This window comes from Olea europaea, chromosome 13 (assembly GCF_002742605.1).
Source record: "Olea europaea var. sylvestris chromosome 13, O_europaea_v1, whole genome shotgun sequence".
In the NCBI taxonomy this organism is placed as follows: Eukaryota; Viridiplantae; Streptophyta; class Magnoliopsida; order Lamiales; family Oleaceae; genus Olea; species Olea europaea.
Window position 1 is genome coordinate 13,476,104 of NC_036249.1, and position 23,660 is coordinate 13,499,763.

General features: G+C 31.6%; 1 protein-coding gene across 1 annotated transcript; it reads right to left on the reverse strand.

Annotated features, from left to right (window-relative positions):
- Positions 1-12,913: 12,913 nt before the first annotated feature.
- Positions 12,914-13,636, reverse strand: LOC111408466. Its single transcript, XM_023038221.1, has 2 exons — positions 13,461-13,636; positions 12,914-13,383 (listed from the first exon to the last, which is right to left on the reverse strand). The coding sequence occupies exons 1-2, from the start codon at positions 13,588-13,590 to the stop codon at positions 12,914-12,916; spliced, it is 600 nt and encodes a 199-aa protein (XP_022893989.1). The 5' UTR covers positions 13,591-13,636.
- Positions 13,637-23,660: the final 10,024 nt, after the last annotated feature.

A 23,660-nucleotide genomic window follows, 5' to 3' on the forward strand; every position in this document is an offset into this window, starting at 1 on the left:
AACCTTCAATTAATGATATCCATATCGTAAGTTGATCTTGAAAAATGCCTTAGCCCCTTTCAATTTCTCTTCTCCTGGTTTCTAAAAGGACACTTTTCTTTCTCTACAATGAATGGTTGCATAATTACATTCCAACTAATTAATGCCCAAAATCACATCAAAGTCTTTCATCTCTATCATATAAATATTTAGGATAAATGAAAAGTCTAAAACGGTGGTGACATTTGAAAATAAGATCTAAGTTACATTTCTTGCAATTTTTTATGCTATTTAATGGAATAATGTTGGTAGTCATTCATTCACCCATTAAAGCAATGTTTATGTTTCATTTCATGCCTTTAATTTGGGATTTCGTTTCTTGCATTTATAAGAAGCATTCATTAGACTTTTATCGATATTGTACTTAAGAGATATTGTACTTAAGAGATATGGAATGCGGGGCTGCAAATCAGGAGATACCCCTATTGCTAGGGGAGATAAGTTTAATTTCAATCAATGCCCCAAGAATGACCTTGAAGAAAAGAAAAAGCAGAGATTTTCTTATGCTTTAGTAGTTGGAAGTTTGATATATGCTCAGGTATGCACACGTCTGAATATAGCATTCATTGTTGTAATGCTAGATAGATATTTAAGTAATCCTTGGATGAATTATTGGAAGGTATTAACAAAGAATTATATATCACATACAGGAAATCAAATCAATTGGAGATTATTGGTTATTCTGATTTTATCGAATGCCAAGACAATAGGAGATCCACATTGGGCTATGTCTTCATGTTGGCTGGAGAACTATATCCTGGAAGAATGCTAAGCAGACACTCATAGCTTCTTCAACCACAGCAGCGGAATTTGTAGCATTTTATGAGGCATCCAATCAAGGAATATGACTACAAAATTTTATCATTAGGCTATGAATTTTGGATGAAACTGAAAGAATACTTAAGCTATTTTGTGACAATAAGTCAACAGTCTTGTATTCAAACAACAATAGGAGTTCAACAAAGTCTAAGTTTATAAACATTAAATTTCTAGCTGTTAAAGAAAGAGTTCAAAGTGGTCAGGTTGCCATAGAACATATTGAGACAAACTGCATGATAGCAGATCCATTTACGAAATGATTACCACCCAAGGTCTTTCATGAGTACACTACTCACATAAGTGTTGTACATTTTGATGACATAATTTTGGATGTTGTCCTTATGACATGATTTTGGTTGTGCACAATCAAATTTATTTCGGTAATAAAGTATTCAGTTTACATTTTACTCTAATTCAAGTTTTTGGTTTGATTTCATGAAAGTATAAGATATTAAAGAATAAAGTATGACCAGTCGGAAATAGGCATTTTTAGATCACATTAAATGTAGTTTCCAAACTACACATTTATACTTGATCTGTGTCATTTGATTGTATTGATATACGTGATCATTGATGTATTTAGTTATGATATTTGTAATGAATACTGCTTTGATCCTATATTAGCATAATTAATGGACGAGATTATTTGGATATGCCTTTTGGTTATAATAGCAAAAGTATTGAGCTCATAAGGTTATATACATTTATAAGGTAACATATGTGGACTAAGTTGGAGATTATTGAGAAATTATTAATTGTCTTATGTGCCGACATATGTAATTAATTATGTATAAATGTTATTTTAAAGTTAAATCCCGAATTAAAGTGATCTAATAAAAAATTAAGTAATTGAGCTTAGAGCATGTAAATAAAGTGTTGGCTGGATTATATGTGTAGAGATCAGATTCTTTTAGAATTGTATTTCATGATGGGGGACATATATATGAAAACTATATAGATTTATGATCTACAATTCATATGCAACTTCTCATTCTTTGTGTTATCCCATCAATACAAGAATTAATGGGGAAAGCATATTGAAGAGGAAGATCCAAAAATCTTTCAAATGGAATCCAAGAATGAAGAATAATTCAAGAATTCAAGGATCCATAATCAAGAATCAAGATTAAAGATTTGGAAGAGAAGATTCAAAGATTATTATTCAAGATTCATTATTCGAGAGACAAATCAATGGATCAGTGTATGTTCCGCATTAATTTTTTTTCTTAGTGATTTGACAAGGAGATCTTGACAATTATGTAAAGTTTATAAAGTTTAAATTTCATAAATATTCAACATGGCATTCCAAGAATAAAGAAATGGCTTCGATGGTGATAGAATTCTAAATGTTTCAGTTTTTCAATTTCTTTCATGGACAGGTTTGAATCATTGTCAATTCTTAATTGATATTTAATTTGGTTGAAAGTTTGAACATGAAAGTTTGTGTCGTTTTGTCTGTCCATTGTATGTTTTGACAATGTCAATTGGAAAGTCTATAGCATTAAGATTATATATTTACTTTCACGATTTTGATTGGATTCTAATTTGAATATTGCAAGAAATGTTCCAATGTGTTCTTTTCAAATCACTCCCATATGGAATCCAAAACCATGAAGTATGCTAGTGGCTGCTTAGAGTCTTTTCAAACTGAAGACCTAACGACAATGTTACGGAGCTTTCAACTCCAAGATTGTCATCTTATTACAGAGGCCACCAATCACTTTTGGGCACATGAGATTTAGCTCATATTCAAGGGCAACAGTGGTCCATTTTAGATCTGGATATGTGTTCACTGTGGTCAAATTTACGTGGCCCAAAAAAGTAGATCGATATTTGGCATTTTTTTTTTTAACGGAAAAAAGTGACTTTCCATTTTTATTTTGTGAGTTGGCAACCTTAAATATGAAAGTGTAAGGGCTTTCACGGAACTAAGGGTGCGTTTAATTTGCATTTTTGTTTTTTGTTTTCGATTTTGAATTAATTTTCTATTTCTTCTTTTGATGGATTATTTTAAAGTTACAGAAAAAGTGTTTAGTTTGTCATTTTGAAAATTGTTTCTCAAAACAAAAAATTAGAAAACACGTTTGGTTTAAATATTTTAGAAATAATTTTAGGACATTTTGGAGGAGCATGGGAAGAGAAAGGGAAAAGGGGTATTTGTATTTGGGTAAGTTGTGTGATTTTATTAATTATTTTAATTTGAAAAATTTGTAAGTTCATTTTCTTTGTTTTGAGTTTTGAAAACGCTCAAAATGTTAAAAAGTCGTTTTAAGTTTTGTGTTATAAAATTTCCCTTGTTTTAAAATCGCATTTTTGAAAATAACATTTCAAACAGGTTTTGAGTATTTTTGAAAATTGAAAGCTAAAAATGACCTCAAAATAACAAACAAAATGCACTCTAGGCTTCCTAGCCATTTTATATGTTGACTAGAGGTGGAATGAAAGTATTTGTCTAATAGATAGACATAACTGACTATATGATCGGACTTTATATAGTTAGATGAATATTGTGTTAATAAGCTAAGGCGTACGTAGAATTGTGGAGGTAGGAGTATAGTTTGTATAATATTCTTAGGTTTCGTTTGGCATAACTTTTGCTCTTACTTCTTGTAGAAAAGCTTTTGGAAGAAGTAATCGAAATTTTTGTTAGAAAAGTAATATTTAAAAGCACTTCCCCATTCCGAAAGTGCTTTTATAAGAAGCAACATTGAATTAGTTTCATCTATAAGTTCTTTTAACTACTCGAAGCATTTTAACAAAATTAGCCAAAAAGAGTTCAAAAGCAGATTTCAGGTTTCAAGAACTCTTTTAGATTTTTCAAAAACCATGCCAAACGGGTCCTTAATTAAAGTTTGGATGAATCCCAGAAGTTGTGGGGTTGACATTTATGTTTCTTCCAATTTGAATATTGAGATATTGGAAGAATATTTGAAATAATAAACTAAACAATATTGAATACCTCATCAAACTTAAAAATGTGTACAATATTAAAAATCGAATATTGAATAAAAAGAGATTCAAAATCTATTAATAAGTATGGTTTACTATTGAGAGTGAACAAACAACTTGAGAATTGAAAGATAAAATTTTATCTTTAAATAAAGCTAGAAAGAAGCATGATCATTTCAAATTTTTTTGAAAGATTTCCTAATTGATGACAATATGTGCTTGTTATATGAATTAATCGAGATAGCTAGATACAAATGGAATGACACAGATTGTTGCATATAATAATAAGTTTCGACATCTACATCACAGCCATAATACCATTTGGCAATTACTCACAAATGGAACAATACGGATTATTTTATTGAATAATAACTTAAGGGATCTATTACAAAAAGGGTAGTTAGAGTGTGAATAGACTGCACATCAAAGAAAATGGATATAAAAGCTTATATCTAATAAGTCAACTTAATGGAAACCTAGTCCAGAAATTAGAGATCCTACGAATTAGGTACAATACGAAAACTAGTTATGAGTGACTGATGAGAAGAATTTTGAAGTTTTATTTGAAGTTTTAACTTCTCTCCATGTCTGTAATGTAAATAAGTGCTACCTTAAAAATATTGCTAGGGTTAAGTTATACTTTTAATAATGACTATATCTTATAAACAGTATAAGTGAAATATTTTATGATACTCTCTACAGAATATCATCCATGTGAGTGCAAGCTTCTCTAGGCGCTTGTGAAACTTAAGAAAGCTTAGGATTGAAATAATGAAATAGGAAATCAAATTTTGATATGAGAGATAATATATTTGATCTATTGTCTATGTTTGTAATAATGATTGATAGTTTAAACATGCATTAACTAATTAGGTAAGTGGGTTCAGTAAATTCTTCCTATGGAATGTTAAAGCGAAACTTACCTATTTTGATACGTTATCTTTCATACAGTACTCTTCTTTGTTTTTCTTGTTCTGACTTACTTTTTCGATTCAGGTAGGTGATTGTTTATTTAATGATTTCTAATAGATGCATTTTAAATAGTTTTAGTATGTGTGAGCATAAAAGTCTCCAATTAATACGATGATTAATCGCAACTTTTCAAATGCAATTATTGCATATTGAAGAGTCATGGTTATTTGCAACTATTTAAAGAGATTCATAAAGAAAAGTCACGAACCTTGATAAAGATTATGATCTCGAGTGTCGATCATATCCCAATTTGAAAGTTAATTAATTATCAAAGATTAATGTATACCAAAATATTTACTTACTCAGAGAATACATATTGAATCTATCAAATGAATCAATTTCATTCCATTTTTTTCAATCTAAATTAATTCCAGACAATTAATTTCTATTTTCTTTCTTTCTCAAATTCTTTCAAAATAATTTTCAAATTTCACGTTCGATATCTTTTGATCTAGAAAAGTATGGTCAATTCCCTCAATAAATTTTAAAAGAAGCTTTGTATCTTGAAAGATAGACATTAGTTAATTGATGCCTTTAGTACTGGAGTAGGTGCGAAATCTATCTTAAAGGAAATTTGCAATCATATATCTCATTTAATTTCATCTCATTCTATTTCTGCATTTTCAACGTTTCTTTAAGTTGTTACTTGTGCATATTTTCATGTGTATGTCTTTGATTTCAATAAATCTAAATTCTATTCAATATTTTATACAACTAAGTCGCGATTTTATCGTATATGCATCAAATCATTTTTAATTAAAGAAATATAGTTATATACTAATTTTTGAACCATTTTAGCAAAATTTTAATTTACTTCTTGTGTAACGCCCTCAATTCTTGGAGACGGGTTAAAAAAATATTAGTTTGAGCTCTATAACATTGATTAAAAGAAATTGTAAATAAGAAAATTTTTAGAGTTCGAAATACTAAAAAATAATGGGAAATCTTAACATTTGTCCATATAGACTTAGATAACTATGTCTAATTTGATTTTGGAACATCCGGAGGAAATTCAGCAAACACCGATTGCGCAACAGTGGAAAAAGGGAATGTTTGGCCTAGCAAACGTTGACTAAAATTTATGAAATTTTAATAGACTATAGCATTCATATACCACAACATATAAAAAATTGGGCTATCGACGATGGTGTTTGAAGCTTGAAAATATTTTTTAAAACTATACTGGACAGTATTTTCGAAACTAACGAGTCAACTAAAACAAACATAACTTCTTTTCTAGGTAAAATTTTAAAGAAATTTCAAGTGCCACTATTAGAAGACTCATAAACCTTTTAAACCCCACTAATTTTCACTCTAAAATATGCACCATAGTTTGAGTTATTTCATTTTTAAGTAGGAGAACGAAAACTGGAATTTCAATTAAGCAACTATTAGACTATATTCATAGTTTATCCAACATTTCTAACTAGACATTTAGAAGTTTTTAAAAGTGTCATCTAAGTGTTCATAAAGATTTACATAACTAAAAATTTTACTAGAAAGTTAAAGAGTATTCCACATCATCAAGCACTCACCACTATACCAAGCCACCGCCATACTTTGAGTTAACCTTAAAATTTTTGTTGGGGATGAGTACCACAAGTAATACTCGATAGGAAATACTTAAATAAATGATGAAAAAATATATCTTCCAAAAGGGTAATTAATACAAAACTTTCTCATCTTTCAATGTCACTGTGCAAAATATCCATGCCTTTCATTTTTTGAAATTTTCACTCTATTTTCACCTTTCATTACGGAAAAGGTCCTTTAAATATACCCTCCTATTTAAATAAAGGAAAAATAAAGAAAAGAAAAATAAAGAGCAAATTGCAATTATACTCCCAAAATTTTTAAAAATGTATAAATAAATTCCAAATAAAAAATTAAAAAAAGAAGCAATTTGTTCTTTATTTTTCTTTTATTTAAATAGGAGGGTATATTTGTCATTTTACAACTTTTAATTAAGAAAATGGATGAAAATGATGATTTTTCGCAATAAAATATGAAATAAGGGTGAAATGCCAAAAATGAAACACATTGATGTTTTGCAAAATGATATCGAAAGGTTGAGACGTTTTGTGTTAATTGCTCTTTTAATAATTTATTTGGACTTATTTGTAGTTTTTAAAAAGTTTTGGGAGTATAATTGCAATTTGTTATTTAGTTTTTTTAGTTTTATTTAAATATGAGGGTATATTTGTTATTTTACATTTTTATTAAGATATTGGATGAAAATGACCTTTTCAGCAATGAAAAGTGAAAATAGGGGGTGAAAATGTTAAAAAATGAAGGATAGAAATGTTTTACACAATAATATTGAAAGATAAAAGACGTTTTGTGCTGATTACCTTTTTCAAAAAATGCGAACTTTGGTTATTCGTATCATCATCAATATTGTAAAGCGAATTGATGATTAGGTCGTCCACTTATTCTTAAGTTTTAATTGAGAGGAATCAGCAAGCAAAAGAAAAACAGGTCAACAACATCTTAATGTATTTTTATGAGAGATTGTCCTCGGGTTGAGGAGTGTCACATGAAACAACAGGTTCGATTCTTTCCCTCTTGGCAGATTGACCTTGCTCTTCCCTCTGGACCCCTATAAGTGAAGTGCAGCACTTTGATCTCTAACACAGATTTTAGCGATAGATAATCAACATTGAATGAAGGAAGGTGGCCGCCACTAACCTTGTGGTTGATAACTGGGAAAGCTAGTGGAGCTCCGTATCAAGCAAGTAAAGGGGATGGGACTCTCGACTTAAAGCTTTCGTTCGGTTACAAATCTACCCCTAGAATAATGAATAGGATTATCTCATATGCAAATCGAAGAAGACAATCAAATCCACTTCCTTGCAAGCCTCCTATAGAAAGAATCCATTGTACCAGTCTTAAAAAATTTGTTTCCCTATAGTCTCGTAGAGCTTGCGGAAAGTACTTTTCTATTTGCTCTATCTTGAACTGAGTTCAAGTTATATTTGTTTTTCCTCTTTGATGTGAGTACGTGATGTCGATTCCTACCAATGGCCTTCTCTTAGGATTGTCATAAAGTATATATTAAGTTTTGATTTTCTTGACAAAAGATGTGCCAGATGATCTTCTCAAGAGCACGCAACCATTCTCTAGCTGCAATGAGGTCTTTTATGCCATCTAAAGTGGAAGATCAATATCATTGAAATTGTTCTACGATTGGACTAAGCAGTGTAGGTAAGTATGTTGGTGAGACTGACATTGCCTAAGGGTCTGTGGAGACTGATGTGCTGGAGGTAGAGCCTAAGCAGCCAAAGCTTGCTTTAACTCATCAATCTCCCACCTTAACTCACTAATTGTCCCCGCATGCGTCATATTCCTATAAACATAAATAATTGTAATCTTATCTAGAGGAGTCAACAATACTTTTCACAAAATAGGGAAACAATTTACAGCTCAAAATCTTTTATTATTATCTTAAAAGAATTCTTCAAAAGGAATATAAAATAATAAAAGAGGGTCTGACGCCAATCAATAGAAAAGCGAAAAGAATATACTTGATATTGAAAACAACTAAACCTAATAAAAAATTCCACAACACTATTCATCATTGTCATCATTATCACTAATCCAGCCTCCATGAACCCTACATTTCTTGGAAGGTTATCCCTCATCGTCTGAAATAGGTGGAGGTGCATCTTCATGAATATATATCTCAGATTCACCTCAAATCAGTCAATCCAAGTTTCACCCTTCTATTGTCTTTTTATCTTCCTTGCAATACCTATTCACATGATTCTTGACCTTTCCTTCGACCTTCACCCAAAACAGCTATTTGCCTGACAGGTGCAAACGTCGTGTTCAGTACAATGTTTTGTTTATATATATACACTTAACTTTTCTTTCGACCTTCACTCAAAACGACTACTTAAACTTGTTTGATCACATCAATATTGTTGTCACTATGATGTTTTGTTTATATATATAAAATTAGATGGGTAAAAGAATGTGTACTAATTCGACTAGCCTATATAAAAAATTCTAAACTTTGAATTAATTATTTAAAATATAATTGAATATTGGTTATGTCACTAGAATCTCATCAAATTTTAATATGTTTCAGAAACATTACTGAATTTTGTCAAAATATTGTTCATCTATCACTCGTTAAAATTTCGTTGGTTGACCTTGTTGGAACTGACTACGTGGTAGACCAATTTCATGCATGCCAAAAGTTGCCATCTAATTTTCCTAACTAGTTATGGATTTTGAGCATTTTGACATAATTCAGTAATCTTTTAACAATATTTTAAAATATAGTGTGGTTTTACTTTTGCAATCCAAATTATTATTATTATTATTATTATTATTATTATTATTTAATATTTGACCCATTTTCTAGATTAGATTTTCAGAAAATGATTTATGTCTAATTTTTTATTCGGAAGACTTATTTTTTCAAAGTATCTTTAGCGAATAATTTCTTTATTTTTCAAATAGTTAAAATTTGATATTGAGCATAATGTCACGATATTAGGTCAACTGGTTGAGATTGGGAGTTGTGCACAAGATTGAGGTCCAAATGGACCTCGTTTTTATTGTAGATAAAATACATATAATCTTCTTTTTTGTTTTAACGAATTTTTGTAAAAAAAATAAGTAGATAGAAATACTGCATCCAGAGGCAACTTAAACAACTCGGGAGGCATAGGCAAAAGAAGGCCTTTTCAAGAATAATCATAAATAATTTATTGGAAAAAAAATGATCATCGATAGAATTACCATTTAGGGGTGTTTACTTTTTTATTGTTCATATTTTTTGCCCTGAATTACTCAATTTTTTGATTTTTGTAGTCTATTTTTCCAGTTTTACAAAATAATGTTAATATAAGGATTTATGTATGTTATCTATTAATTTATTTATTATAGCTACTTTCATAAAAAAAAAAAATTTTTGTAGGGGATGAGTACCACAAGTAATATTCAGTCGGAAGTATTCAGTCGGAAAAAAAAATTATATATATTTTTCAAAAATGCAAATTTTGGTTATTTGTATCACCATCAATTTTGCAAAGTGAACCAATGATCTGTCAGTTCACTTTCTCTTAGATTTTGATAACCCTTTTCAAGTACCAAAAATCATCCTCTTCATATCTTATTCGAACAAGCAAAGGGTGCTTCCTTTTTCTTATGAGTAACACAATAATACATTTAATGCAAATTAAAAATAAATAACTTTTACTTCACGTACAAAAGTGCTGAAAATACCGTACCTCAAATGTTTGGAGTTCGAGTACCCTTTTTGTGACCATTTTGTAACAAAATGCAGCGTGCTACTAGCCTATCCTTTAGATAATTTTCAGACTCAAAGTTGCGTTTAGACTATGAAAAAAGGGTAAGTGAAATTTATATGTTTATAGTTGTGATGTGTGAGAGAAAACATGCGACACGAGCAGCAGAAGATAACATTTTCAATTGAAATGAAAAAAGGGACGGTTTCTGTCAGTTTACCAAAATGGAATTAAAATGGTAAAATGGGTAGACGGTAAAATATTTAAGTGGGGTGCCTTAGTGGAGAGAAAATCAGATTCTGGGTTGATAGGTGTTAGAAGAAATCAAGATAACGTGGTTGAATGTGGGATTATTTGGCACAATTCAATTCAGGAAGTGTATCGAATTTTAAATTTCAAGGACTTAATATAGGTGCAATTAAATAAAATGTGACTTCAAAAATAACGTAATCAGATCAAAATAAAAATTTGTAAAGATTCGACACCTTACAAACATTTTAAGATAAGTGCGTGCAACTTTATTATCATGATCAAAACTCTAATTTGGACTCTTAGAAAATGTCGTAACGACTTAGTAATATAATTCAAATTATTTTTCAATTTCTACAAATTTTTTTTTTAAAATCGAAATGCAAAATTTTTCTCGATTGTTACAACTTGACCAAATAGTAAAAGTTGTACTAACCTCGAATTCAAACTCAAACATGAAAATTTCTGTTACCCTGTAAATTAACACTGTGCAAACAAATAGTTATACTGTGTGCGAAATTAAATATTTAACGGGCACAGTCGGTGCACGAGGGAGACAAATTGGCATGTAGTAATAATTAAGAAAGAAAAAAGACAAGGTGTAAGAAATGTTGTTGATACGTTGTTTTCCAACCCCACCCGCCCCACTCCCAAACCTTGTAGGAAACTGTGCATGGCCAAACTCCAAGAAATAATAAAAGGAATAGTCAAGGCAGAAAGATTTCATTTAGAGAGAGAGAGAGAGAGAGAGAGAGAGAAATTGTCGATTCAGAAAGTTACGTTCTTGGAGAGAAGGGATTTTTTGGGGGAATGGGGTGAAGGTCATAGTGTTGGCACTGTCCAATAAATATAGAGAGGGCATTTAGCATCTAATGGTAGAGGGAGGAAGTATGTCTCTGTGCACAGAGGGGCAGAGAGACAACCCGAAATCAGTGCTACTTAAGGCGTGAGTCTGTTGGGATATCCACGTACCTTTAAAGCTGTCCCCCTTCAATTCAGGTCATACACAGAACACGCATTCTTTCTTCTCAATTCACCTCAAATCAGTCAATCCAAGTTTCACCCTTCTATTGTCTTTTTATCTTCCTTGCAATACCTATTCACATGATTCTTGACCTTTCCTTCGACCTTCACCCAAAACAGCTATTTGCCTGACAGGTGCCAACGTCGTGTTCAGTACAATGTTTTGTTTATATATATACACTTAACTTTTCTTTCGACCTTCACTCAAAACGACTACTTAAACTTGTTTGATCACATCAATATTGTTGTCACTATGATTGTTCATCTATCACTCGTTTAAATTTCATTAGTTGACTTCGTTGGACCTGTCTACGTGGTAGACAAATTTCATGCATGCCAAAAGTTGCCATCTAATTTTCCTAACTAGTTATGAATTGAGAGCATTTTGACATAATTTAGTAATCTTTTAACAATATTTTAAAGTTTAGTGTAGTTTTCCTATTGCAATCCAAATTATTATTATTATTATTTTAATATTTAACCCATTTTCTCGATTAAATTTTCAAAAAATGATTTACGTTTAATTTTTTTATTCGGAAGACTTATTTTTATCTTTAACGAATAATCTCTTTATTTTTCAATTAATTAAAATTTGATATTAAGTATAATGTCATGATATTAGGTCAACTGGTCAAGATTGCGAGTTGTGCACCAGATTGAGGTCAGAATGGACCTTTTTTTATTATAGATAAAATATATGCAATCTTCTTTTTCATTATAACGAATTTATACAAATATTGCATTCAGAGGCAACTTAAACAACTTGGGAGGCTTAGGCAAAAGAGGGCCTTTTCGAGAATAATCATAAAAAATTTACTGGAAAAAATGATCACCAATAGAATAATCATCAATACTTGGCAAAAACCAATAGTTGTTTGTGATTCGTATGAAATTACTAACAAACAAAATAATCGACGATTAACCTCTGTTGGCAATTACCAATAATAGTGGAGTTGGTGATGTCGTCAGCTATCACCAATAGTGCTTTGGTTGCTAATTGCTTTTATTTTTTGAATACCTACTCCGTGGTTATTGTTCCAAAATAACTAAGGGCATGTTCTCTTTGTGTTTCGGTTTTGTGTTTTGAGTTTTGAAATCATTTTGAGTTTTGTGTTTTGAGTGTCTGTTTTAAAATTGCTGAAAATACGTTCTTTTTGTCATTTTGGAAAACTGTTTCTGAAAACATAAAATTGAAAAACGCGTTTACTTTGAAATTTTGAGAAATTTTTTTTAATAATATTTTATTCAAAAAATCTGATATTCAACAAATGTGAATAGTTTAATGCTAATATAATATTAAATATAGTATTAGTTGAACTTTATGTAATTAATTCATGTTAGCCGTTGAATTTTATTTCCATTTTAAACTAGTAACCTACTTCAATTTTAGCCCAACAATTTACTTTAAGCTTTCCCGAATATGCACTCTTTCAAAATAATTCACTTGTTTACCAGAAGACAACATTTAACACAGTTCAAATCATGAGAAAGCACTAGAATAATTCAAAATCCTGAATACGAATAATTCAATAGATATTTTTCGAAGTTTATGTGTCATTACAAAACAAGTAGACACTAACAAAATATAAACTACATCCACAAAATCATATACGACGTCTTGAATAGTCATTCCACATTTGTGTAGCAATTTGATCCCTAACTTGTCCCATTTGAGCTGTTTGACTAGCATCAAAATTTATGACTTCTTGATCTTGACTTGACTCCGGGATATCCTGAAACACCATATTTTCCTCCGAATACTGTACGAACAACTTATCTAAAGCGTGCTCCTGACGAATAAAGTTGTTTATTGCGCAACATGCAGTAAGAATTTGTCTTTGCCTACTAAATTGATAGTTGGTAATCAACTTCAAAATAGGAAATCTTGCCTTTAAAACTCCAATGCAACGTTCAATAATGTTACGGCACGATGAGTGTCTATAGTTGAACAATTCTTCCTTCCCACGTAATCTTCCCCGTCCAACATAGTCACGTAGATGATATCTTTGACCTCGATAAGGGGCAAGAAATCCAGGCATATTTGGATATCCAGAATCAACAAGGTAAAATTGATCTGCAAAATGAAAAAAAGGCTTACATAGTGTGACTGTAAATAAATTCGCAATAATTATTTGAAGTATAAGAATATACCTCCTCGTGGCATTGGAAAATTGTTTGAGCTCCTTGTGACAGCGTCAACAAATACTCGTGAATCATTAGCAGTACCTTCCCAACCAGAATACACAAATGTGAATTTCATATCAAAATCACATGTCAACATCACATTTAGAAAAATGAGTGGTTGAAAAAGAAGGAAAAAATTTCGATTTACGTGTAACAGTATTTTATTGAAGATTGTATGATTGAAGCATAATGCCGTCCTATAATATGCTGACAAAATATAAAGATCTAAAGCCAGATTCAAGAATTCTACAGTAGAAAAGTAGAGCAAGATTGTCAGGACGTCATTCCATTTAATTTGAAATGGAAGACTTCGTTTCATATTCTATCAAAAAGCCAAAATGGAATAAAAAGGAGCAGTTCAATTACAAGCTTCCAACCATTTCCTCTTCTACCAAAAACATCCCGAGATGGATCAAAGGATGGGTAGATGATGGACAGAAGTTGCAGAGTTTTGAGATTAAAGAGACAATCAGGGTTGACGAACTAAGCATAGGATAGCAGCTCTTAGAAACATTGGTGGGTTATTATTTTTTGTCTAGTGATTCATCAGTCAGAATAGTATTCTAGGAAGCAAATGAACTAAAACGATGGAAGAGTGAAAGTAAAAAATAAAAATAAAAAAGATGAAGCCATTGGGGACTTCTATCAAACACTTGGAAACTTTCAACATAAATTTAAATATCTGTTGCATTCATCCTGTATCCAGTCATAGGCAACATAATCGTGCCTCATATTATCAAGAATCCTCAATTGCGAAAGATTACGAAATCATTTCCATGGCTAACTCAATCGCTAATTTGATTAATATCTCCCCACCCCGCGGCACAACACACGCACGCCTAGAAAAAGCAATGGAACTAAACCATTTATAAGTAAAACAGCAAAAGAAAGGTGCAAAATTCTAGCAATAAAAAGATTCATTCAGCGAGCAATATGATCTCATAGCTAAAATGAAAAACCCAAAAGAAGAAGGCATTAGGTCCCTACCCCATGGAAGCCGCAGAGGCTTGAATTGACAGAAATTTGCACAAAATATGAGAAATTTTGACAGAAATTTTCACCTCTTCACGCAATTTCTCAGGTGTTCTGAGGAGCTAAATCGGTGAGTGTAGCTATTCGTCGGACTTGTTTGGGCGAAGGCAGAGCAAACCCTAGAAGATACTGGAACGGATCTTACAGGAGACGGGGAGAGAGAGAATATCTGAGAGAGAAGGTCACGAGTGGGTTTTAATGTAGGCATTTCCCGTGTTTTCTACTTTTTCATGGTTTTGGCTTCAAAACGTCCAAAACATCTTTTTAGTCGTTTTGTGTTTTTAGTGTAATTCATTTTTTTGTTTTCAAAAACTGGTTTTCGAAAATGGGAAAAAGAACGCATTTTCATCGTTTTGAAAAATTGAAAATAGAAAACGACTTGAAAACGGGAAAGAGAACAGCCCCTAAATGTCCTGGCAGCCAGTGTAGGATTTTTGAGTGTCTTTGGATCGTCCAATCCTAATTTTCTATAGATAGATAGTGGCATCAAGTTAATACTTGCTCCAGAATCAATTAAAGCATTTAAATTATGTAAATTTTTGATAGAGTAAGGTACAGTGAAACTCCCTGAATTTTTAATTTAGGAGGGATCATTTGCTTTATGATTGTCTTGCACTCTTCAGTCAATGTTACTATTTCATCTTCTAGCAGTTTTCTTTTTTTAGTCAACATTTCCTTTAAAAACTTCGCATAATTTGGAATTTGTAGAATGACGTCAATGAAAGGAATGTTGATCTGAAGTTGTCCGAGGGCATTTAAGAAATTCTTGAATCATTTGTCCAGCTTATTATTTTATAGCTTGTGAGTAACTGGGATTAAAGGTGTGTATTTATTGACGAGAACGATTGCTTTAACTTTTGAATTGTCTTACTGTTTTTCTTGATTAACACTTGATGATTTTTCAAATTGACCTACTTTTCCTCCCTCGTGGCAAGTACTTGATTCTCCTTGGTCTCCTTTTTTCATCGTGGTTTTCGGCAGTTGAACTCCGCTTCTCATTGTGATAGCCTAGGGCTGTCTTTGAAGCCTTTGAGAGAATGGGATAGGTGGCACATAAACTGGAATAGGGTTCGCATGCTTGGTTGATGGTCCCTTAATAATTGCGTGATTTGCAACTTCAACTAATAATACCCGTTCCCTTGGGTTCTTTTCTGTGTCACTTGACAATGTATCCTGTGTTCTATTGGCCAATGCAGTTGTTGGTTGCCCCATCCGATTTTCCAAATTTTGAATAGAAGCTTGCTAGTTCTGGATTGCAACCTCAGTTTTGGTGATATACTTAGCAAGTAGATCATCCAAAGATGACATGTTCTCCTGTTGCTGCTGAAATTATTATGGGTTTCCCTAAATTTGATATCGATGTCCTTGGTCATTAGCCCATAAGAAGTTGTTAGGAGGCTTGCCCCAAATTGGATTATAAGTGTTGGAGTACGGATTGTTCTGCTATCTCTGAATATTCTGTATATAACTATCCTCCTTAGATTGATAAACATGCTTGGAGACTAAAGTACAACTTGCAGTTGTATGATCTGCCCGACAACCCCCATAGACTGGTGCTAGGTGGTGTATCATGCTCACATTCTACGTTAAATTGTCCAAGTTTTTTGTTAGTACTGAAGGCCCAAGAATAACTAACCAATAGGGGGATGAATTGGTTATTTGAAACTTTTTCTAAATAAATACAAATTTAAGCAAATAACTATGAATAAACAAGACAACACAAAAGTAATAAGAGGAAGGGAAAAGAGAGTGCAAACGATGTAATAAGGAGGTTCGATCCAATCACGATCTACGTCCCCCGTTACCAAACTCTCTGTCACGAGCAAGGCCTTTTTCACTATCTTTGATTGACTTACGGTCCAATCCAACCCTTACAATGCTTCCGGTGACTTGCAACTAAGGAGCACCAATCCTTTTACACGTTGAGCTTTTCGGGACCTCAACTCGACCCACAAGAAAATTAAAGTTACAATTGAAAGGTTTCTCTCTTAACAAATGGTATGAATACAACTAAATATTAAGAGAGAATTAGGCACAAACACTTCAATAAATCTCAAGGAATATAACTCAAGTGTTGAGTGAAAAACTTTTATTGAGATATATGATTTTTCAAAAAGTTACTTGCTCAAAAAGTTTTTCAACAAATGGATATTTTGATCTCTTAAAGATTGAAAAAAAAAGGTAGATAAAATCAATAATTAACTCTCTTTAATGTTCTAAAAGCTTACTTTAAAAGAGGTATAAAGAGAGGTATTTATAGCCATCAATCAGGAGATCCGGAAAAGTGATTCGGACGTTCGCTTGTTATCCGGACGATTAACTAGCAGTTTTCCAAACGGTTAAAAAATATGACCTTTGGACATCGCATCCGGACGTCCGGATGGGCCATTTATTTTCCCATCGAATTTTCCTTTTTCGTGAAAAAAATTCCTTTAAGGTACTTGAACGGTTTTCTTATGTACTTCATATAGATAAATAATTTCATAAAGGTTTTATTGTGAAAATCAAATTACTTATCTTTTGAAAATAATTTTTATGCAAGTAAAGTTTGTCATGATAATTCCCGTGCATAAAAATTGTTTGAACTATAATCGATACGAAATTTAAATTGTTTTACCTTTACACTTGAGTATACAAATGCATCTATAGCTAATGTCTTCAATTTCTTCATCCAATGCAATTTGGTGCGTGAAAGCTCGATTTCCATTTCCTTGTTCGTAAAATTTGTATGTATATCATTTTGCGCCAAGGTTGCATGATTCCGATCTAGATCTTTCGTGCCATAAATTTGCAATAATCACTATCAATTACTTAAATTCAATTTGTTAGAATCAAACGCAATTTGTTTGTAATAATCAAAACAAGAAGTCAACCATTAGGTCAACAATTTCCCCCTTTTTGATTATGACAAACGAGATGATTTTCGCAAAATAAATATTGAACAAATTGAATCGGCATCAAATAATCAGGAGAATAATTTTGTATATTTCAAGTAATATTCTCCCTATCAACATGCATATAACATTTAATAACATTCTCACTTACTATGTTGTTCCTATGTAGCAATAAAATTTTTTGTATTTAGGCTTTACTTTGGGGTTGATTTTCAAGGAATATCAAGCCACTCTGGGATCTATGCCTACCATATCAACATGTTTGCAAGCAAACACATCAATGTTCGTTTTCAAGAAAATGTTCAACAGGCTTTTCATACGCTCAATCAATTCATTGCCAATTTTTAAAGATATAGTTTCGTCATCTTTGCTAGTGGGGAAACTTTCTGATAGCTGCCGTTGCTTCAAAATATAATCAATTATGTGATGGTCGATTGAGTTATCGATCTCTAATTTTTTACCAAGGTTACTTGTTTCTACGATTGCTATTATATGCTCATGGAAAACTCATGAGACTGTCTCCCTTAGATCATAAGGTGATTTTCTCGCACAACTTCCTGACTTTATCTTATAGAAGCCCCGCCCCTACTAGTGGAGAATTTAACACATAACCGGTGAAGGGTTATTTTTACTTTTTCTTGTCTAATAGTAGGCTGCCCAAGAATTCCGTCATAAGTTGACTTTTCATCCAAACATAGAAATTCATTTATCTTATTATGCTCAGGGCTCCTTACCTAATTTTACTAGCAGACTACCTATTTATGAGTGACTTGACCTCCTTTGATGGAATTGTGAGGCTCCAACACTTGGATACATGGATAATATGTTTGCATTCAATCAAAAACGCTTCTATATTGAACATTTATTAGATTTTCATTATCTAGGAGCGTATGATCAAAGTTTTCTCTGACTACCATTGATAGGTGTGTTTTTGCACACTTATTAGATACTTTAACAAGCTAATTATTGATTAAATTGAGCAAATATTGACTGATATTAGATAATTTTAACGTTTGTAGGTCATAAATCCCAAAAGGTTAGAGAACAAGTAAAAAGGGATTGAAAATGGACCAAAAGCATACAGAACCGTGAAGTTAGGGACCAAAGTGCACAAGTGCTGAAATTTGGAGACATGGGCTACAATTCATAGAGGGCAAAATAGATATAAAAGTCAAATGAGAAACGAATCGTACAAGATCAAAGTTGAGGGACCTGAGTTGTAATTATTTAGGAACTTGACTGAAAAGGAAACCATTTTCTTGGTTTATGATGGAGGCTTAGCGCCTAGGCGCTCCTAGGCGCCACTATTGCAGCACCTAGTTGCCGCCTTTAATGTAAGGAAAAAAAGAAAAGAAAAGAAATGAGGATCGTTTTACTAACTTTTAAAACTCCAAGGTCTTGACAGCAATTTTCTAGGTTTTAATTATAAAACCAGCAGCCTGGGATGGACTGGTTTGCTTTTTGCTAGGCTTCTTTTTTCCTTCATTTTTTATCTTTCTTTTTCCTTTCATTTTTCTTTTCTTTTTCCTTTTATTTTTTTTTCTTTTTCTTGGCATTTTGGGAGTGAATTTCAGAGCAACAACAGGATAATACATCAAGAAAGGAGGATAAAGTTTTGGAGAACACAAGATTCAAGCCATCATTATCTTCAAGAGTCTAGTCAAAAATGATTTTATCTATAACTTTGTATTTTCTTTATTATTTTGCCATATTTGTAATATATTGTTATAAATATTCTCTCTCTCGCTCTCCTTTTTTTTTTTTTCATTTGTATAACATGGGCTAATTTCTTGTGTTGGAATTTATGGTAGCAATTTAACATAACTTTAATTAATTTTAATATTTTCTTTTTAATGTTAAAATACATATTTTTATGTGTATTTATTATTGTTGAATGCTTTTCATTTATTTGGCCATTAAATGATTGAGTTTAGTAATTTGTACATCATTCGCGAGAAAATTGTATATTTTAAAACAAATAGTAAATACCATAGGTTTGCGTAGGAGATAGACATATACCCTTAACTATAGGTAACCCATCGAGCCATTTTCACAAAGATTTAATGTGATTGTTTGGTTTTAATCGACATAGAGATATAGTAGGTTAAATAAATCAATTAGGTTTAATTTCATTTGAGAGAGGTAATTAACTAAAATTGGAAGATCGGATCTAACATCGTAAATAAGTAATTGTTAATTGATTTGAGGAGAAACTAATTAGGCGACGGTTAAACAAAACCATGAATCCTAACCATGTCTTTCTCTGAAACTCTCAAAATTTTTCTATTTTCTTATTTATAATTTTAGTTATTTTCCAAAATCAAAATATTTACTATGTGTTTATTTTCATTGTTATAACTAAATTGATTAAAGTTGCGCAATCAAAAGTAAACATTACTTGAGGGATCGACAATCCAGGCTAAAAAAGTTCACTTTATTACTTGAACGCCCCCTGTGCCCTTGTGATATAAAATTTTAGCAACAAGTTTTTGGCACCGTTGTTGAAGAATATTTTTACTTTGATTACCACTTTAGTTAATTTTAGTTTCAACAATTTTTTTATTTTTATTTTTTACTTTTGTTTGCTTTTATTTATTTGTTTATTTTTTTATCTTTTGGCTAAACCCTATAGTTTTAATCTAACTTGTATTGGTATTCTTTCCTTGTATTTTTCACTTGTAGTTGCATTATTCCAATCTTGGTAAATTAACAAATGCCTAATCTCTACATTGGCTATGGATTTATACTTGGAGGTCCAATATGTGAAATTTGTGAAGTGATGCATTGTATAGGGCAATGCTTGTATTCGTGCATCGATGCCTCAATGTCGAAACTTCTTTGGTTTTGACAATATTTGAAATACCGAAAACTAGTACTGGAAAATTCCGATGAAAGTTACATGCTCTCGGGAGATTATGTACCTAATGATTGGGATGAGGACATCAAATTTTCGGGATATGGTCCTCCATTTTTGAATGAGAAAGTACTTGCAAAGTATTACAATGAACTTGTTAAATTGGATAAAGAAGACATGTTATGGGAGATTACAAATATTGGGATAGATTTCAAAAGGGGAGGTATAATCCACTCGACAGAGTTAATAGAAAAGACATACTATTACGCGTAGAATTGGACTGTGGACCGATCATTCAATCCCAAGATATATCCATTATTGATAAATAACTTAAAAAGAATGACAACTTAACCACAAAGGAGCCAAGTGAAATGTAACAAGCAATGAGGATGGAAGTAATGTACATACTTCCGACTTTATTGATTGCCCGAAAATTGAGTTTGAGATTAAGTTCGATGATGTGGAGGAAGTCTATATAGTTGGATTTGAATCAGATGGAATATGCAAGTCCTATTATGTGGAAAGGGACAATGTTGAGTTTTGGAAATCCAATGAAGAGTGGAACAAAGTCAAACGAAGAAAATGGGCAAGGCATCCAAAGCCTTCTTTAGGTGCCCGTGATTCAATTTTCAAAATCGAGATAAAAACTATAAAAAAAAAGGCTTATTGGGAGGCGCTCAATTTTCTAACTTTTAAGCTTTTATTTTACTTTTATGCATTTTTCATATTTTTATTTGATTAGCTATCATTTTTTGTAGGTACTTTTTCAAGTCTCACATATCCATGGTTCCTAACAAGTTTTTAGGTAAATTGTGTATAAGGTCACTTTTAAGTTCATCAAGAGCATCACAAGTCCAATTCAAGCAGTGATACCTTCTTACAAATATACAACCGGGGAAGTTTCATTATCCCTCTTCTCTTTTATCTTATTCATTACATATTGAGAACAATGTGTGATTTAAGTTTGGGGGTGTTTGTGCTTTAATTGTTATGAGATTATATTGACATGTTAATAACATTGCCGGCTCGGGGTTGTTTGATGTTTAAAATTGTTATTGATTCATAAGATATGACCAAATGGTCATATATGCTATTTGTGACTCTTTTTATTTTCTTTTTTATTTTTAATTTTTTTTTCAAAAATTGCGTATCTATTGTAAAATCTTGAATTACCTTGAGTACAATAGTCATGATTATTTATTATCTAGACGTGAAAATTTCTGATTGGTAGAGAAAGTTTTGAATTGGTAGAACTAGGTTGAAAGTTGCTTGAAAATTTATATCAACCTATATCCACTTCTTTTTCACTTAAACATATTGTGAGATAAGTTTGTGGTGGTCGAGCCGGTGAAGGATATTATCTAGAATGCATGTTGAAAATATTTATGTGGAATGTCTTTTACCAAGTATAAGTTAGGTAATGGCTATATGCTAGGGATCTAAACCCCTGTGTTTTATTGAGCTTAAAAGAATGATATTGCATTTATTGAATCTTAGGCCTTACTTCATAGCCCTTTTAACTCGAATTGTTAAGTCTGTTAGGGTATTTCGAAACCCGGTACTGACAAGCTCCACTCCGAGTAATGCTAGTGGACCCCAAACATGACGTGCGCCGAAGATAGATACCAACCCAAAAATGGACCCACCATCAAGGCTATTACAATATGCACCTTTTTATAAATTATCTTAATAGAATTTTGACATTTTCTCCTTTGTAAATAGGACTAATCGACCTGTAATTCACTATGTGCAAATCTTGAAGAGAACACAACGCATAGAAATAAGCCAAAATTTCAACTTTTACTATGAAAATAACATGAAATGTACATATAGATACAAAATATATTGTGAGCCCCATAACCATGTATAAGTGATACAAAATCACATAAAAATGAACATGTGTTCTAAAATACTGACAAACTCTATCTATGGCTCTGACTCCAAAATTAAAGGTCAACTCCAAAAGATATCCAAAAATTCAATTGCTACTTGATAAGAAAATTTGTGGGAAATATATGAGTTGATAACTCAGTTAGTAGAGAAGTCCAAAAATAAATATGCTTTTTTTTTTATACATTTTTTTTAATCAAAATTGAGTATATATCAAATAACAAGTTATGATACAACATTACATAATAATAGTTAAGATATGAATCATTCTGGTAATACTGAAAAATATCATTTCCTAGACATAATAAATTCATCAATGTAAACTCAAAATATTTTCATTCGAAACTTTCATTTTTATTGGCCTTTGACACATCTACTAGGTATTGAATAGAGCTTTGGATAATATCAACATTAGTAATCAATAATCAACTTGGGCATAGTTGAGTGGCCATCCTCCTATGATCATTGGAAGTACATCCCCTGACAGCTCCATGATCACCAAAGAAATATCCCATTGAGATGCCAATAATCATAATATCACAATTGAGTAGACCATCCTCCTGTGATCACTAGAGATACATCCCTCGATAGCCCTCATGATAACCCAAGAGTATTCCACTCAAGATGCCAATAATCATCATATCACAACAGCATAAGAAGTGGTCATTCCTCTCGTAATCACCAAAGGTACATCCCCTAACTACCATTGTGATCACCCGAGATGTCTCACTTGTGGCCAACATAATTGCATGCCTCGATGCCCTAGTAGTAGTCCATGAAACATATGTGTCAAATTATAATTCACAAATAATCCGTATCCAATTTTGGAAGTTCCACATATATCATGCTGAAAGAAACTTTTATAATAATCATATAATTGAACAAATACTTGACATAATTGCATATAATGAAATATTATACTTAATTTATCAACATTTGAAAATATTTAAATTTTTTCCACTCACAGAACTATGCATGCAAAATCAACTTGGTTGGTAGGTTGTCCCAATCTCCATATTGTTGCTTGAAATATGATATAATTTTTAGATTAATAATTAACCATCTTAAGTAACGTCAAGAATTAAATAGGCGATGCTAAATCGTAATCTTTATAGTTAAGAAATTTTCCCAATTCCTTTAATCACTTAAAACTATTTTTCTCGTTTTTAACTTAGTTTCCTAATTTATTATACTTAATTCAATAATTCCCTTTCAATAAAATTGAATTTAAACTATTAATCTAACAACTCGAAAATTAAACATAATTATTCAATAAATAACTTTTTACTTACCTTTGAAATTAAAGAATTCAAGCTTAGTAGGAAAAAAAAAACATTTATTTTCTAACAACATTAGCGAATTTTCCTATATATATATTTTTTCTTTTTCCTCTTTTTCTTTTTTCTTTCCTTTCTCTCTGTATCTCGGCTTCCCTCTGTGTGTGTGTTTTGTGTTTTTGTAAAATGGACTCGTATGCAATTGAATTTGGTTGATATA